Raw genomic sequence first — 19,203 nt, 5'->3', positions numbered from 1 at the left:
AGAGAAGTTTGTGCCAGATATAGGTCAATGCCTGTTCGGGTTCAATTGACAAACTGAAAATTGTAGTTCAGAATAAGTTTCCAACCTTTTTACATACACACTATATTTTGCCATCACAGAGCACATAGTTCAGTTTAAAGTGAAGTAACATTTCACAGTTAGATGGAATTGGAATTCTTTTGGAATGTTACCACAAAAGTGAAAATAAAATTAAAATTAAATATAAATTTCATCTACAAACAAAAATCTTTTTCACTTGGTCTTGTTTCACAACTGAAACTCTTCTTTCCTTCTTTAAATATTATTCCTTCTTTTACTCCTTTTTCCTCTAACAATTGCACTATAAATTTGTTAAAAATAGGAACTTACAATGGATATATTGACGGATCCTTAAATATAGTAAAAAAAAAAAAAAATAGAACTGTAATAAGAACCTGTCAAAACTGAAAATGAAAGAGTATAAAAGGACCAGAAGAATATAAAAATGTCCATTTTCATTTCTGTTTTGAATGATGACATTTTAAAAATTAAATGCTCTAAGCGCTTCCAATAATTGCATAGAAAAGTATGACAGCCAGTGGGGCAACTGCTTCTGTAGATGAAAGATTTCAGTGTTGACCTGAACTTTGGTAAAATTAAGTCATTTCAGGCTTCTCTCTGTCTCTATCTATTCAACCTGTAGCAATCTTTTATTAGTATTTGGAATTTAATACCAAAATACAAGATCATAGAATTACAGATTCCTTAGAGTTGGAAAGGACCTTTCAAGGTCATCTAAATATCTCATTCTTCTCTCTCTTTCTTTTCGTTGACTTTGTTCACAGCAGCTTGCTTGAGAAATACAAATGAAATGACACAAAATGATGAGAAGTTGGGTAAAGGTAGAATTTCAGTGTTTGTTAATTCTGTTGTAAAGTATGATATGAACTGCTTGAAATTTTTGCTTCCTCCAATGGTTTTATTATTTTTTGGTAGAACATACTGATGGAGATTGTTACTTGGTTCTGATTAGTCCTTTGTGTGTTCTTCACAGGTCAATATATGTCCTGAAATTTTATATCATAGGATTATGAAAGCAGAATTGCCTTATTAATATTTCTCTATGTGTATAATGTCTGATAGCTCCATAATATTTTATTTGTGATATTTAAAAACTGAATTTCAATGTACTTGTTGTTAACACTCACTACTCCGTTATTCACTGTACAGCTACTACTGAACTCTTAGCTGTGAATCAGTTCCAATGACATCAAGTGACGCTCACAGGAAGTGAATATCACATCACCACTAGCAGAATAGACTAAATATTATGGATAAGCTCTGTTTTATTCACAGGGCAGCTTTCAGTCACCTGGCATGGCATTTAGACTTCTCTTCCACATATATTCTACACCATAGAAGAAGCAAGAATTTTTAACAAAGAATGACTGCTTTTTCATTTTCTTTTCACCCTTAGCATCCATTCCCAATTTCTCTCCCTGATAACTTCTCTAAGTATAGAAACATAGAATCACAAGGTTGGAAAGGACCTGTAAGAGCATCTAGTCCAACCATCTTCTCATTACCATTGCTACCACAAACTTAACCATATCTCGTAGTAGCTCCTCATCCAGGAGCCTCTTGAACACTGCCAGGGACGGCGACTCCACCACCTCCCTGGGCAGCCATTCCAGTGCCTGACCACTCTCTGAGAGAAAAAGTTTTTCCTCATGTCTCACCTAAACCTCCTCTGGTGCAACTTGTGGCTGTTTCCCTGAGTCCTGTTTGTTGCCTGGGAGAAGACACCAAATCCCTCTTCACCACAGCCTCCCTTCAGGAAGTTGTAGAGTGCAATGAGGTCCCCCCTGAGCCTCCTCTTCTCCAGACTGAACAATCCCAGCTCCCTCAGCTGCTCCTCATAGGATTTGTGCTTCAGACCCCTCACCAGTTTTGTTGCCCTTCTCTGGACACACTCCAGGGCCTCAATGTCTTTCTTGTAGTGAGGAGCCCAAAACTGAGCACAATACTCGAGGTGCAGCCTCACCAGTGCTGAGTACAGGGGGATGATCACCTCCCTGCTCCTGCTGGCTGCATCATTTCTAATGCACGCCAGAATGCCGTTGGCCCTCTTGGTCTCCTGGGCACACTGTTGGCTCATGTTCAGCTGAGCATCAACCAACACTCCCAGGTCTCTTTCCTTTCACAGTAATCCAGCCACTAATCCCCAAGCCTATAATGCTGCATGGGGTTATTGTGGCCAAAGCGCAGGATCTGGCACTTGGCCTTGTTGAACCTCATCCCATTCACCTCAGTCCAGCAATTTCAGCTTATCTAGATCTCTCTGAAGGGCCTTCCTACCCTCAGGCAGATCAACACTACCTCCCAACTTGGTGTCATCTGCAAATTTACGGAGGGTGCACTCAATCCCCTTTTCTAGGTCATCAAGATCATCAATAAAGATATCAAACAAGATAGGCCCTAGTACTGACCCCTGGGGGACACCACTTGAAACAGGTCACCAGCTGGACTTAACTCCATTCACCCCTGTGAATGTGCCCTCGTTGGGCATGGCCCTCTAGCCAGTTCCTTACCCAAAGAAGGGTATACCTGTCCAGGCCATGAGCAGCCAGTTTCCCCAGGAGAATCCTGTGAGAGACCGTGTCAAAGGCTTTGCTGAAGTCTAGGCAGACTACATCAACAGCCTTTCCCAGTCTGGTCACCCAGTCGTAGAAGGAGATGAAGTTGGTCAAGCACGACCTGCCTTTCATGAGCCCATGCTGGCTGGGCCTGATCCGCTGGATGCCACACGCATGCCGTGTGATCTCACCCAAGATGATTTGCTCCATGACTTTCCCCAGTACCGAGGTCAGGCTGACAGGCCTGTAGTTCCCTGTATCATCATTGTTGTCCTTCTTGAAGATGGGAGTCACGTTGGCAAGCCTCCAATCATCTGGGACATCTCCAGTTAATGAGGAGCACTGATAAATGGCAGAGAGTGGCTCGGCAATCACCCTGCCAGCTCCCTCAGCACTTGAGGGTGTAGGCCGTCTGGTCTGATGGACTTGTGACAGTCCAGATGGAGGAGGAGCTCTCTAACTGTCTCCACCTGAATTGCTGGGAGTATATTCTGAGTATCATCCCAGACTTCCAGATCAGGGCGTAAAATGCCCAGAGAATAACTGATCTGGCTATTAAAGGCAGATGTAAAGAAGGTGTTGAGGACCTCAGCCTTCTCCTTATCCTCAGTGGCCACATTTCCTGCTGCGTCAAGTATAGGATCAAAATTCTCCTTGGTTCTTCTTTTACTGTTGGTATATTTATAAAAGGATTTTTTATTCTCTTTTACTGCAGTGGCCAATCTGAGTTCAAGCTGGGCTTTTGCCATCCTAACTTCCTCCCTGCATACCTTAGCTACTTCCTTGTAATCTCCCCAAGTAGCCTGTCCCTTCTAACAGATGACATAGACTCTCTTTTTCTTCTGGAATCTTACTTTTACTTATTTTCACTACTATTTTTAACGTATAAATACAGTAAGAAAATAAAGCCCAGATATAATTCATAGTGGCAGGTTTCTGGTGCTCTTCTTGATGTTAGACATCAATTAAACAAAAAAAAATCTCCCTTCTCCTCAAAATGTATCTTGTTTTAGCCTCACTTTTTTTTTCAAAAGTATGTTAAAAAAACAACCCAAACTTAGTCACTTCAGCAGTTAAAATTGAGTTCAAATCATTAAATTCTGGTGAATTCATAAGCAGCTAAAAGGTATCTGAGATGCTGGTTAAACAATTTTATTGATAGGTAAAGATCTGAATTTTGCTATACCAGGAGCTCTGCAGCAGACAGGAATTTTCCTCAACAGCAGTATATAGTGGGTAATTTTGTATGAGTAAGTCACATCTCTGTTCTGTAAATATTTTGTGGCCAAGCGGATTTGGGGCAGTGCTCAACGGAGAATCATGTGTGTTGCAGGAAAAAGAGTTTATATTAATTCACTATCTGACCATACTTGCTATAGAACAAATCTTTCAAACTGATCAGCATTTTGGTCAGCTGATACACACTGATGGAGGGACAACTGGATGATAATCTAGACAAGAAATGTAGATTACCTAAGAAGGTGATGAAACACCATTTCAGAAATGAATTAATATTCAAATACCAGCAGTTTACAGAAGTCTGAATTCAGAAATGTAATTAATTTACTTTAAATAAATTTGTCCAGAATCTCATCATCATTTTTATTAGCATTATTCATGATTTGTACTGATGTAATCAATGTCAGATTTCAGTCTATTCTGCTATTATAAGACTTAGTATCTACCAGAGTAATTTGATGAAATACCATTTTTATTGAATTCTTTTAGCTTTATAAATAATTTTAAAGAAGGTTATGCTATAAACAGGCTTCTAACTGGCACTTTGATTTAAATAGTGAGGATCTGGGTCTTGCCTAGAACCTCATACTGAACTACTAAGTAAGGGTTTAATTACTGATTACAAAGTGCCTGACTGAAATGTTTTAGAAACTTCACATAAAAGTTTATTTTGCACCATACTCTTGCACAAGGGTCTAATTCTTCCTGTTTAGTACCTAAAACAAAGTACCAGCCAAACATTTTAATACAAATCAAATAACCTGATTTTTCAGACTTGGATTCAAATGCAATTCATTTCTCTATATAACTAGAACTTCTAATCATCTAAAGGATTCTGAAGATCTTTATAAAATTCTTATGGATTAAAAATATCAACATTCAAATCAATAATCAGAGTATACATTATCACAGAATGCCATAACTGACACACAGCCTATCAGCCTATGAAACAACAAATACTAGGGAAATGTGGTTAGGAAAGATACTTTAGAAATTTAATTGTTGTCCAATGACCAATGAAAATATGCAGCTTAAGTGTGTCTACCAAACTATGAAACTTCTACATAATAATAGTATATTAATTTTCACATCTCAGCTTAAACAAACAATGAATTAATGTATCTTTGAATGTATTAATGACTCATTAAGATAATGTGATGTGAAAGAGATTTTAGTTTCACACAATGTTTGTCTTGAATGCTGATAGTTATAATTAAACGACATGTATTATAAATGACTGATCACCAAGAAGAGCAAATCTTGCACAAATAGATTGTGAATATGAAAACCCTCAGTTGGATAATTTATTTATAGGTAAAAACAGGCCAATAGATGGTGCTCATATGACTCTTTCCATAGTTGCCCTGCTGAGTGAGAGGCTTTACCCTTTTATATGAATCTGGAACATTTCAGTGTTTCAAACTTCATTAAATTCCATGAACCAAAGCCAAGATCTTACTGCAGGGATCATCAGACATTGTGCTCAAGCTCAGTCTTCTGCTCAATTACAAAATAAATTGTCATCGGAGGTTTTTTTTTTCCAAACAGATTTCAATTCTATGGGAGGAACCTGAGAAGGCAGCACAGACTGGAAGAAGTGGGATAGATTATAGCACACCCACTAGTTAAATGGATTTTCCCATTTTGTACAGAGAGGTATTGGGTTTTTTTCACTGATGTCTCTAACTGTGGCAATTTCATTTTCCAGGAAGATAGACTTAGTAAAAGCAAAACACAACATACCTAATGTTTTGCACAAACTTTGGTGGAAAAGGAAGAAGCTACAGAAGACAAAACTGTATTGGACTGATTTCTTCTTGGCTTTCCTTATTATTTAATCAGAATGTTAGACTTTGGGTTTTTGTTTGTTTGGATGTTTTAAACCTTTTATGTTTTACCTTTTTGTGTAATGTCACCACATGACAATTCTTAATGGTTTTTGCTGAAATTTGTATTACCTGTATCTGAGGAAAGCTGATTTTTCTCACACATAGAAAACTCTCACACATCTCATCAAAATATTATAACCTTCCTTATCTCCTCTTCAAAAAGATTCCACAATTATTGCTTAGTGAATACCATATATAAAGACTGAACAGAGTTCCCTTGAAACAGATACTGTCTGACAGACAAAAAAATAGGTATAGACTGATTGCTCTAAATGATACAAAGGATTTCCTGGATAGTTTAAAATTAATTTATCACAAACCAAATCTTTCAAAGAGTTCAATCAACTCTATTAAATCTCCCTATTTTATATTTCATGTTCCTGCTTCTGCCAAAATAAACAAGTTTCAAAAGCTGCAAATACTAAAAATGTAGCTCCAGATTTTATTTTTATGATATTTTAATTTCACACTTGGACTATATTTGGATAGACACGGGGTAAATACCGAACTGCTTTACCAGTGTTGGACTAAAAAGATGATTTATATGCGGTAATCAAGAAGACGCAGTAAGTTTTGCAGAGATGAGGGAAATGAGTATTCATGTGGTGAAAACTATGCACCAATAGCATAAGAAATATCCATCTCAGGATATTTGATACTGGCTTCTTTGTAAAAATTGCTGTAATATACCTTGTCAATATGTGTTATACAATACAGATCTGTTAATAAAATCTTTTATACAATGTTGCTTCCCATTTTTTCTCCAAATAGCCAATATGGCTTAATAGATTACCTGTTTTTTCTTTTCTGAAGAAAACAATTGGCATAAGGCAAAAATAAACTTCACCTGAATGAAATGACTTTTGTCACTAACAACAACAGATGCACTATAGTGCTGTCATCAGAATTGTACAAATAAATAAAAAGGCCTTGCTTTTATGTTTTTGGCTAATGCCAAACAGTCAGTTTAAGTGGCTCATTCACATACATTACCTGAAAGAAGATAAGATTACTGTGTGTATGTAAAGACCACGTGCAGACTGGCAAAACTATTCCAGTGCACAGAAATACAATCATGTAAAGTGCAATTAGAGCCAGCATTTAACCTGTGGTACTTAAGCTATGTTTAATGTACAGAGATGGACAGAATTTATTTAATCAAACCTATTTTGTTAGATAGATATGCTGCCGAGTACAGAAATTACTTGTATAATTAAATCCTATAATGGAATCATATTTTTCGTCTCTGAATCATTTTAAAGCTATTCTTGGACTTCCAATGTGATCAAGCCATCAATCTGCTTTACTAAAAGCATTTCAAATGAATAAGCACATTTGATATTTTATGCTATTCTGACATTCTCCATCTCTGTTTTTAATATCCTCAAACACAAAATGTATAGTAGATATAGCGTAACAAGAATTTTTGAAATTAATAGAGGGAAATAAAGGGAACAAAAACCCCAAACAGTCTTTTCATCTGTCTTCATCTCTGAACAATTTGAGAAGTTTTCATTTCAATACTGTGGGAACAATAGAGTCAATACCATCAGCCTCATAATCTTGACAAAATAATTGCGCCATTTCCATGCTTACACACACTTGTTCTTTGCACTGGTCATAGACATGGTTATGTATACTCATTCTTGATGCTAGCCATAGACATGCTTACGCATGCTCGTTCTTGTTACTGTCTGCATTTTCATTTAGAACCACTGAATCAAGCATGCAAAGACAATATTTAGTTTACCGAACAGGCTTCTGACCTCTTACTCTCCCTTAAAGCTTTGTCTCCTTTCTTCCAAGTGATAGTTGGCTTTGGAGAGGCTTGTGGCTTGCACTCAATGACAACTTCTTGGCCCTTGGTAATAATTATTGTTTTCCTCATTTGATTTAGTGGGAAAGTGGGAGCTGAAGCTGTTGGAAAGAAGCACATTAACTCTACAGAAAATGATCATAGGTTTCCATTTCATTACATTCTAATAGTTTGGTTTGGTGTACAGAATTTTCATTTTTGGTTTTGCAATGGCTATACCGCTGATTAGATGGAATTGTAGAAGGTGTTTGAAATAACATTCAAGACTAAACGGTAGGTCTGTAAGTTAATCAAGTTATTAATTAAGGAGATGTTATCCACATTAACATGCTAAGTTAAAATTGTTTTTTTAAAATCCAACAGCTTTAGAAATTGAATTCCACAGTTATTAGGCTACACCTTTTCTGAAATTTTTGGATTTCACGGATAGCTTGTTAGAAGTAACAAGTTAAAAAGTAAAGAAATATCAATTCCATAGCTATCTAAAATGAACTCCCTAGAGTTAATTCTTATAAATAATGCTACTGTTAGAGTAATTGCATTACTTTCCATTTTATTTATTTATTTGTCTAAGTGTTGGGGATTGAAAAGTGAGAGTTTTTTTACAGGAGATATTTAACCAATTTTTTTTTTGTACAGGAGTTGTTTAAACCCTTTTTCAAGAAGTCCCATTGATTATAATAACGTTGTCAAGATAATAATGTGTTAGAAAAATGTTAGTAATTACTGTAATTTCACAAGAAAGGAAAGTTGTAGGCACTAGAATGGTCTGTTCAGGGTGATGATGGTTTCTATTCCTGGAGATGTTTAAGAATGGATGTGGTACTAAGGGACATGGTTTAGTAATGGGATGGTTGGATTTGATGAGCTTGAAGGTCTTTTCCATCATGAATCATTCTATGATTATCTGTGAAATCATTTGTTTGTATTTTTTAAGCTCATTTTGGAAAAACAGAGACAACAATTCCTCTCCTCCCCAAGTATCTCAACTACATATGTAAGAACATCTTATGCTTCACTGCCTCACACATGTAGCAATGTATTGCCATCATTTTTGGTAATTTTCATACCAGAGATATGTATAAGGGCAATTTATTCTGTAATTTTCCCTTTAAGAATCCAAAAAATTAACCACAGCAGCTACTTTAACTCAATATTATGGCTAAAATTTAACAGGGGCACAGTTTCTGTAGTCACAAAATGAAGGCCAATTTTTCTGCAGCGATACATGCTAATGATGTACTGTGTTACAGAACACCAAAGAAAATGTACAGCTACTTGATAAAATAGGTATAGGTAAAAAAAAAAAAAGTAAAAAACAAACAAACAAAGGGAATGAAAAAACTGTAAGTAACTAGGATCTCTTTCCTGATTGAACCTCAAAGAGCCACGCAAAGTGATGGAAAGAGTGCAGCCACTGACTGTGGCTCAGAGAAAGTGAGTCTCTCAAAAGCTTGTCTGTGTCCTATTGCTTGTTATCACATCCAGATTTATACAAAGCTAGTAAGTGTTGATGAGGCATGCTTCATGTTTTTCTTCAATAACTCCCTCTGAGCTTATGAAAAATTAAAATTTTCCTTCATTTCCTGAGAAACATTACATAGTGTATTTGCTTTAGTGTCAGATACTAGCTGAAATGCTGCCAGTATTCAATCAGTCTTGGTGAATTTAAAAGAAATTTTTAAATATGTAATATAGCATCGTATTTAATCACCTTTGATTAATGGCCCTGTTAGAAGTAATATAAATAATACAAATTTAATCAGCAATATGTCTAATATTCCTCTGTTTCTTTACTTGCACTTGTATTTGAGGAATTAAAAATTATTTTCCATGTATTTTAATTGTCATAGACCTAGATACTTGCAAAATGTAACTGAAGCTGTAATTTACAAAATAAAAAACTCAATTAATGGAAGGATATTTGCTCTCCCAGGCAATAAAGGGCTCAGTCACACATAAGTAACAAGAGAATAAAAGAAGCCAATTTTATCTGCTTTACGAAGCCTGGACTGACAGAAGCTGTTCTTTATCATAAGATGCCAAGAACAAATGTAATTATTAAACAGGATAAACAGGAAAAAAGGAGAAGTCTGTTCTTTTTTGATAATACTTACCTAAAATCTTCAGCTCGGCGCTGGCATAGATGGTGCCATACTTATTTTCTGCTAGGCACTGATACATTCCAGCATCTGAGATGTTCACAGTGCGGATCATCAGTACACTGTTAACCATCTCAATTCTGCTCTGTAATGAAATAAGAAAGAATAAGGCAAAGGGAAAAAAGACACTGAAATAAAAGTCAGCAACAGACTTCCTTGGGCTTACTTTGTTCTTGCTATCTAAGAGATGGCAAAAATAAAATAGATGATGCAGGTCAGGAAAACCTCCAAGAATATTTGAAAGGAAATATTATCTTATGCTTACTGTTGTCTATTTGTGTCTTTGATTGGTGCTATCACTGTAACATGATTTTTAAAAGCATTTCAACCTGGTAACTTTAATGGGGTGAGAAGTCAGTTGTGTGGAAGTGGAACACACGTGATGATCTTCAAATCTTTGATTTCAGTTCAATTTCAGTCATGCCACTATTTTTCTCAAAAGTAGAGGTAAAAGATTGTTTGAATGAGTAGAAGAATTTGATGCAAATTTCTTGTTTGAAAGGTATGGTAATAGTAAATAATTACCATAGATGTAAGAGAAAGGCATAAATAGCTGTGTATGGGTATATGTACTTCATGGAACTCCATGAGGAGTAATTTGAACTCCTGTAAAACATCTCTAGGTTTCATTAACACATATTGTTGGCTTTGTTAAAGATTACTAAAAAGATATGTCAAACTGCAGAGAAAACTATGAAAAATATTCTCTTGGTTGTAAACCTTTAAATTTAAATGAAATTAAAAATCTAATGCAACTGATGATTTAGAAAATTAGAAAGCTAAAAAGTACAGATACTTATACTACATCAATTCCAGGACTGATAGCTCACTCTAAAGGGCAGAAAAGTATAAAACAAAGCATACAACGTTATTATCAATGCCTCATATCTTCAAAAATAAACTCTGCTTATGTTATATCTCATTCTTTGCATAATTAGTTGATGCTCACAGATGGAAGCAACAGTCACTGAGAAGAAAGTATCACATCCTTTAAATTCATAAATTCTTATGTGAATTACGTGAATACTTTTACAAATTGAGACATTTTCTACCAGGATTGAACAGCTTTATTTTAATTAAAAAAAAAAAAAAAAAAAAAAAAAAAAAAAAAAAGTTTACATTCTTGGAACATTTTAATGGTGTTGATGGTGAGTTCTGAAGAGAGCTGAAAACTGATGAAAACAGAACAATATTTATCCCTCTTACATAGCTTTCAAATGTGTTGGTGAGTAAAAATCAAATATGCTATGCAGTAAATAACCTATTATTGGGAGAGATATACAGGAGCATATGCTAAAGCAAAGATAGTCCTTCTCTGAGTTGTTACCCTCTAGCATAATTTTGCAATTAAATTAATATCACTGTCTAAAAAAGGAAATTAAGTAAATGTACTGGGGACTACTTAAACATTACAGGACAGTGGCAGTGTAGTTACAAGCATAGTTTGGAAGTTCTTCCCATATATTTTGAACTAGAGAGAATTACTAATGATTGCAATACTATGTTAAGTTGAATCAGAGGAAACAAATGTTTAGTACTTGTCTTTATAATTACACTTTAGAAACTGATAGAGAAAACACTCATTTCTGATGTACTTTTCATAACTTTAACTAAACTCGTCTGTACTAAAAAAGAAACATGCAGCGTAATGTTGACACCACATCTAATGTACCTGTGGCCTGAGAGGAGCTCCATTTTTCAGCCAACGATATGTGGGCCTTGGCTTTCCAGTGGCTTTGCATTCCCATCGTAGCTGTTCCCCACTATCTAATTCAGTATCATTAAGTTTCTCCACCCACTGTGGGTAGGCTGCAAGGAAAATATACCACACTGTGTATGAAGCATACCACATAATAAGTGTCTAGCAGATATGCTAAGACCTAAGCAGTTAAAGAACTTGAATTATGTTTTTTACAAAGTCTATGCCTCAAAAAGAAACATAATTAAGCAAACAACCAAAGCCGAAAGAGGAAATATGAAAATAATGAAATGATACTACTTAACTTTAAAGGAAATACCATAATGGCATCAAGCAGTGAGTAGTATCATAGCCAAGAATCGAAAGTCTGCCTGATTTAATCAAGTCCAAAGAATTGAATTAGAGTAATACATATTAATGCATTTATTATGAGTGGATTTGGGAATATTTTTTTTTGTAATCATAATACAACATTTAGTAACATTGTAAAATCTAAACTATTTAAATTTTAGTAAGAATGTGAATCATGATAGTCTATGAGTTTCTTGAGTTTAATTCATATTTCAAGAGAGAAAATGTTTTTAATGTTTTTAAGAATAAAACCCACATGAGATTTCCAACTTTCATTACTAACAGGATTTGCATAGCAAGTCAGTTTTTTATTATTTATTTTATTTTATTTTATTTTATTTTATTTTATTTTATTTTATTTTATTTTATTTTATTATTATTTTTTTTTAAGGTAGTCTGTTGTTAGCCATACGTGTGATCATTAATATCTGGATTTCACGTAATAAGTAGGGAGCATTTTTGAAGACATCCAAATCTTCAGTTCAGTGATCAATACAGTATCTGTTTCTAGAACTGTACCATTTAGAAAACTTAGTATGAGCCAGTGAAGAATTTATGTATTCATTAAAAATATATTTGCTTAAAAGACACATTTTGGGTTTTCATGTAGCAGCATCAATTTTTGTAACAAAGAGGGTAATAGATCTGACTAATTAACTTAAAGATACTTGTTATATAGATTTTAAATGGTAGAGAATAAATAGGTAATTACCTTCATTTTTAAAGGAATATAAAATTCTTCTACTTTGAATAAGTAGAAATTCAGTTCTATCGTGACAGATTCTCTGCTTCAACTGTTGGATAATTGATAATGTGTTTAAATGTGAGGAACCAAGTTTAAAAATAAATCTTTAAATCTAGCTGTCATTTGACAGGTCACCAATCAAATATATGAAAAGGTATGAGGAAGCATGACAGATGACAAACTTCTTGTAGCTTACATCTCATGCAAGTATTATACAGAGAGTGAAAGGGGTATCTATCATTCCTAAGCAGAGAACAATCTGCATAAAAGTCCCTGACCAGATAGTTGTCAGAAACTGGACATGTGTCATAGAAAGAATCTCTCATTCCTCTTTTATTGCAGGAAAACAAATACAAAAAAAACAAAACAAAACAAAACAAACAAAAAAAAAAAAACAACCAGCCTCTCTTCCACACCAAGGCCAAAACCAACTGCTTCCACCTTTTTTTATTCTCATTACTGTCAAGGTATGCTTCATAAATGCTCCTCTGCACTGAATCACTGGATTCTTATGTTAATCAAAAGATCCCATGCAATACTTCAGAGCAGTCTGTGAGAATCCTTGCTGACTTGTTGCCTACTAATTGTCCCAAGAACATAATTCAATTGCATTGTTTAGCTGCAACTGTTCTGAAGTATTTCAGTATGCACAAAGGAAGCAGTCTGGGAAGCACTTCCTTCGAAAATGAGTAAGCTAAGGTGATTTTGGAAAAGGTGGGAGATTAATGAGTACCTAAAAAATTGTACAAGTTAGCTAGTGGTGCCTTAAAATTATGCAATTTTGAAGAGGCACTGAACTGGTGTTCTTTATATTTCTCTCCTTATTTTGCTTTTTCTGGAACTTCTACTATGCAACCCAAAACATACACAGTTTCATGTTGTCACCATGAACAAGACCATAAAGAATTAAATAGTGAACATGATTACACTTAAGTACTGTATCACCATGACTGGTTGTGGAGGTATTCCTGGCAGAAAACCACCATTCCCACCTACTGGCCTCTACTGTCATGGCATGGGAAAAACATAATTGTGCAATTTATTAGTGTCAATAATATTTTTTTTTGCTACATGGAGTATTTTTACTCTACTTTTTTTTTTTTAACTGTCTTAATAGCTTTTGGATTCAGAATTGTCAGTCTTTCTATAAGCAAAGATAATGATTCAGAATTTCTCTCCTTTAAGTGAAGCAAGAGAATTTGGAATAAAATGGCAAAGCAATAGGTAGCTGTAATAGGAACAGAACTAAAAGCATAATTAAAACAAATAGCATACATTCTGAATTCTCCTCCTCTCTATCTTATTCTTACTTTGCCACAAGAAAACTTAGTTTACTATTTGCTCATCAGCAAAAACCTTTCTGCATAATGTCTTAACACTTGTTCCTAAACATTGCCAATAATTAAAAGAGAAAAATGTGAAATGTTTAACCGGATTTATGACCGCTGACTATTTTCTTTTTCAAACAAAAAAAAATTAAGTGTTGTTTGGACATACATGCAGGCAAAAGAAACCTCATTCCATAATTACAGTTAATTCGAATTAGAAAATATAAATTCTAAAGTGTATTTAAACAGATTTGGAAAGTATTATTTATTTATTTATTTATTTATTTATTTATTTATTTTCTACATGCAACATTAATGATTAGGGGAAAAATGGATGTTTGGCAGTTGTTATCTGCTTAGGGAAGAGTTTGTGGGGTAAATGTAAGAGTAGAAGAATGTGTTTTATTATTCAGTGGCCTTCATCGGTACTGTGCTATAACTTTCTACAGGCTGCCAAAATTTTGAAATCACTATCCACCCTGTGATTTATTTATTTATTTATTTATTTTATTTACATTTCTCCATATTTTTATTTGAGAATGTAAAAATATTTTATAAAAACACGTTGGCGATAAAACAGCAAGCTTACAGGCCAATTATTACATCCTATGTTAAAAAAAAAAAAAAAAAAAAAAGTTAAGATGCAGAAAATTCAGCCTACTTTCTCAAATAATTAAAAAGAAAATGGCTGAAAGAATATTTAAGAGAAATTTTTTTGTAGAAAAATGACTTCAGACAGTATCCTACAGTGTGAATAGGAGTCTGCAGTGAAAGAAATTCATTTTCTGAAAGTTTAAGGAACAAAAATAGGTGAGAAAGCTAAGACAACTGATTTCAGCTGAAGGTACAATCTTTCTCTCTTTATCCAGTTTCTGTATAATTACCAGTGAACTGATTCAGATGAAAGAAAAATAGCAAGGAAAAGTGTTCTCATGCTCTGGTTCACATCACAACTCTCTGCTGATATTAGTGAGTAGGTAACACATAAGCAAACTCAGCAGGGTCAGAGAGAGAAAAAAGCAGGGACTGCACAGAGCAGTTGCCATTGGGAACATGAAAGTAGTCAGAAGTTAAGGAGGAGCCACGACTCCAAAAGGTTAATGTTCAATTTCTCCACTCAATTTGTATCTTTTGTGCTCTCATCTATTAATCATATTCAGCTTGAACAAAATTTCACATAAATGGCAGTATGAGTGGATCACCAGGGGAAAACCACATCTCTCAAAAATAGGTTGCAGTCGAGTATCTGAAGATGCCTTGCATTATCAAAATTATATTTTTAATGACTTTGTCATGTCTACAGCTGAATTTCCACCAAGTGCTGGGACTACATCAATCTTAAATTGTGAGCAACCGAAATACCACCTTCTGAACATCTGAAGAGTTAGCTGTGTCAAGCAGTCATGGTATATCTGTATTGCAGCACCAGGTAAGAAATGAAAAATCAGTAGTTTGTTACTAAATCCAAACAAACAGGCAGATGTAGTGCTGTGGACTTTCTCCAAAACATTCTATGATTACCCAGATTAGATGCAATTGATGAAATGAATATTCAAACAGACAGCCTGATCCTACAGAGACATGCAGATTGTGAGACCACAACTGGTCACAGAATGACACAAACTGGTCCTAGAATTCTTGTAAAATTTCTAAAATTTTACAAGAACTCTCTGGTAAGGAATGATGGTCTACTATCTACTATCTGAATTTCTGAGATAAAAAACAATCTCTGTTTCCTGTAGCAATAAGATGTGAAAATGAGCTTTTAAGTAAAACTATTAATGCCAAGTGTTGTTATGAATGAAAGGTGTATGAGCGAATACTGTTTTGAGTAAACCTCCTATATCCTGATGCAACAGCTCTCAACGAAAGAGGCTGAGAACTTTGTAAACTGGCTACACTTTCTGTGTCTAAAATCTTTCTTATCAACCAACTTTGGAATGAGATGTCAGGGTTTGTAGAGACACTAATGTTATTTTCAGGAATGCTCTGATGCAAGAGGTTCACTGGGGAGTACTTCATCTCAAGGCTGAGAAATGTTACTTCAAGAAACTATTAACAATTTTTATTTCTTGTTTCATGTGCTGAAGTTTGCTGTCAGTCTCCTCCACTTGAAAGATCTCTTACCTGCACTGAACTCACTTCCTACTACTGCAGACAGGTAAAACTTCGATTCATATTTTGTTTTGAATTCTGTATAAGATAATCTTAAAGATGGTAGTAGACTTTATATAACAGAAATATAATAATATGTGTTTCATATAGCTGTTAAACAGATAACGTGGATAATTTGAAGTAGATTTCTGTAATGTTTGTTAGGACAAGGGGGTATGCCTTTCAACTAAAAAAGGGTAGATTTAGGTTTGATGTTAGGAAGAAACTTTTTACTGTGAGTGTGGTGAGGCACTGGCACAGGTTGCCCAGAGAATTGTGGTAGGTGCCAAATCCCTGGAGACATTTAAAGTCAGGCTGGACAGGGCTCTGAGCACCTGATCTAACTGTAGGCATTCCTGCTCATCGCAGGGGAGTTGGTCTGGACTGCTTTTAAACATTCCTTCCAATGCGAAAGATTCTACAATTTCATGATTCTAAAATAAGAAACTTCTAGAGAATCAAGTAGAGGGCCATAGAGGTTATTAAGGCCTGCAAACATCTCCTTTATGAGGAAAGGCTGAGAGGGGGTCTGGGACTGGGACCTGGAACTGTTCAGCCTAGAGAAGACTGAGAGGGGGTCTTGTCAACACCTACATAAGTATCTAATGGGAGACTGTCAAGTGGATGGGGCCAGACTTTTTTCAGTGGTTCCAGTGACAACATAAGGGGCAACAGGAATAAACTGCAATACAGAAAATTCCACACAAATATGCAAAATAATTTATTTACTGTGGGAGTGACAGAGCACTGGAATAGGCTGCTGAGAGCAATTGTGGAATCTCCTTCTTTGGACACCTTCTTGTGCAACCTACTGTAGGGAATCTGTTTTAGCAGGAGTTTGGACTAGGTGATCTCCAGATGTCCCTTCTAATCTGTGATTTTGCTGTGAAAAATTATAGACTTTTCAAATGATAACAAAACTTCTTAAAAAGAAGACAGCACATAAGAATCAGGAAAAATGAAATCTTAAGCTAGTTTTTTGAGGAAGTCAATTTCATTCATGATTCAGGCTTCAATTCATTACTGGGGAACAAAGATATATATCTTAATTGAATAATGATTTTAATTCTGAAGAAATGTATTTATTTTCTACTGGACCTTAGCATCCTTCATACATAGTAAAATCCTTGGACAAAGCATTGCTGTATAGTACTGTGTGCAGTTACACTTACTGTACACTTGTAGCTGTCCTCTGAAGACATTCCTTCCACGTGAGTTTTCAGCTTTACATTCATACATCCCTGCATCCTCTAGCTGAACATTAGGTATTTCAAGCACAGCTTGGGATTTTCTCAGACGGGCTTTACTTGGATTATGACCATTAACTTTCTTCCAAGAGATTGTTGGAACAGGGCTGAAATATTTAGTAAAATTTCTGTTAGCACTCTTTCACTATTAAGAATGTAGATTCTGTGATTCGGTAGTTTAAACATTTAATAATCTGAGGAGCAATAAAATATAACCACAATGAAGTTCATATATGCTTGATAAAGCTCACTTTCTGCAGGGAATCTTTAACAAATGGTTTCTTACATGGAATTTGTCTGTTTCATCCACAAGGGAGGCCAAGATTTTATTGAGATCAAATAAATCATTATAAGTGCTCTCTTTAGAGCTTCTTCAGAACTCTATGCTTTACTCCTGAACATGTTCACTCTGTAGGTAAAAGAAAATAACAACTTCAAACACTAGATGAACTAAGAAAATTCCACCACTTCTTGATTTTCCTACCATGAACATGCAATCTTGGAGATCAGTAATTGATACATCTGACCACATGTGGGATTTCAGTAACATTGTACTTCGGGTAAAATAAAGTGACCAAAGTCTTGCAGACCTTTACTGTTATAATATTAAGTTATAAAACTAGTTTGGTAGGTACCACTTCTGACTGAATTACATACTTGCTCCCTAGAGAGGAAGGGTTTATCACTGTAGCTTCCACAGAGGACTATGGGAAAGCTCCAATTTTTCATTTACAATCATACTGAGAGAAGAACTAGATTAGTTAATGTTTGACTTCATTCAACTCTCTTTTCAGACCAAGCACTCCTCATTTTACAGGATTTTTATTCCATGGTTTTCTGGTACATTTCTCTAAATATGGCAGTGGATACTTAGGGAAAAAAAAAGAACTGTCCTTATTGTTCGATTGTGAGCTGTGAGCTATACTACTTCAGATAAAAGATAGGTGGACATTATACAAGAAAATGTAACAATTACATGTTGATTCTTTTTCATAAAAATATCTTGGATTTATTTGAATTGCTTTCAAGTCGTAACTTGGATATGGATACAGTTGGATCTTGTGGGAGTATAGACTGGGATATACACTTGGCAGAGATTGAAATTTAAAGAATCTATTCACTTCTACTATAATTTGTTCTATTCAGCTGATGGGATTTGCTACTGTTGTGTGAAGCTGTGGTAAACAAACAAACAAACCCTTTTCCCAATATTTAAAGCTGACCGATTTGATATACAACAAATACAGATGTGGAAATGTCATGGTTTTGTGATTTTTGATTTTTGGTATTCCACATCATAACATCATGTAGTGCACTGGAAGTTAAAGTGTTAATGTTCCATTTCCGAGTACCTGTCCCTGTACATCACAGAAGTCATGGGATCTGGCCCCTCCTCTTTCTTGCTTGCTCTTACTGTTTTGCAGGGTGTGTGTGAGAGAGTGCTTCCTATCCATCCCAAGCTTTCAGGTTTGCTTGGACTTGGAAACTCTTTCTGTCTCCCATTTTACTTGATGTATTAGTCTCAATTTCAATTAGATTTGATTATATTGTGTTATCTTGCATTGCGATATCACAGTTAGTAAAATAAGTTTTCCTCCTTAGATTGTTGCCACTGTTCTGTTTTGCTTTTTTTCCTTGAGCCCAGCTCCCATCTCCCTTTTGCCTTTTCCTTCCCATTTTGGGGGTTGGGGGGCCTATGGTTACTGCCTCCATGTCACAGGCACAGATTGATCTAGTTAACTCCGTGACAGGCAACCATTGACGTTTATGGTTCTATTTATTTCTCAGCCAGCGAAAATTTGGGAAGTGAAAAACTGAAGTTGGGATCAGACTTTTGGCAGAGTTGCTCCAAATTCAAATGCCTTATTAAGATTAAAAAAATTCATAGACTCCTGACTGGATGGTAGTATCTCCTGAATGCCACAGAAATTCACTGAGTCTGTAAGCACAACAGCCTT

General features: G+C 35.2%; 1 protein-coding gene across 1 annotated transcript in view; it reads right to left on the bottom strand.

Moving 5' to 3' along the window:
- CNTN5 (contactin 5) overlaps positions 1 to 19,203 on the bottom strand; it is a 277,046-nt gene that overhangs the window by 106,870 nt on the left and 150,973 nt on the right. Inside the window, exons 9-12 of the mRNA XM_042862457.1 lie at positions 17,171 to 17,352; positions 11,394 to 11,530; positions 9,677 to 9,806; positions 7,510 to 7,660 (exon numbers count right to left, since the gene is read on the bottom strand). Coding sequence (XP_042718391.1) covers positions 7,510 to 7,660; positions 9,677 to 9,806; positions 11,394 to 11,530; positions 17,171 to 17,352 — 600 coding nt within the window. The remainder of the gene's footprint in view (positions 1 to 7,509; positions 7,661 to 9,676; positions 9,807 to 11,393; positions 11,531 to 17,170; positions 17,353 to 19,203) is intronic.

This window comes from Lagopus leucura, unplaced genomic scaffold (assembly GCF_019238085.1).
Source record: "Lagopus leucura isolate 7727_CA_CO unplaced genomic scaffold, USGS_WTPT01 Super-Scaffold_702, whole genome shotgun sequence".
Lineage (NCBI taxonomy): Eukaryota > Metazoa > Chordata > Aves > Galliformes > Phasianidae > Lagopus > Lagopus leucura.
The sequence above is the reverse complement of the archived record's forward strand: the minus strand, read 5'-3'. Positions and strand labels throughout refer to the sequence as shown.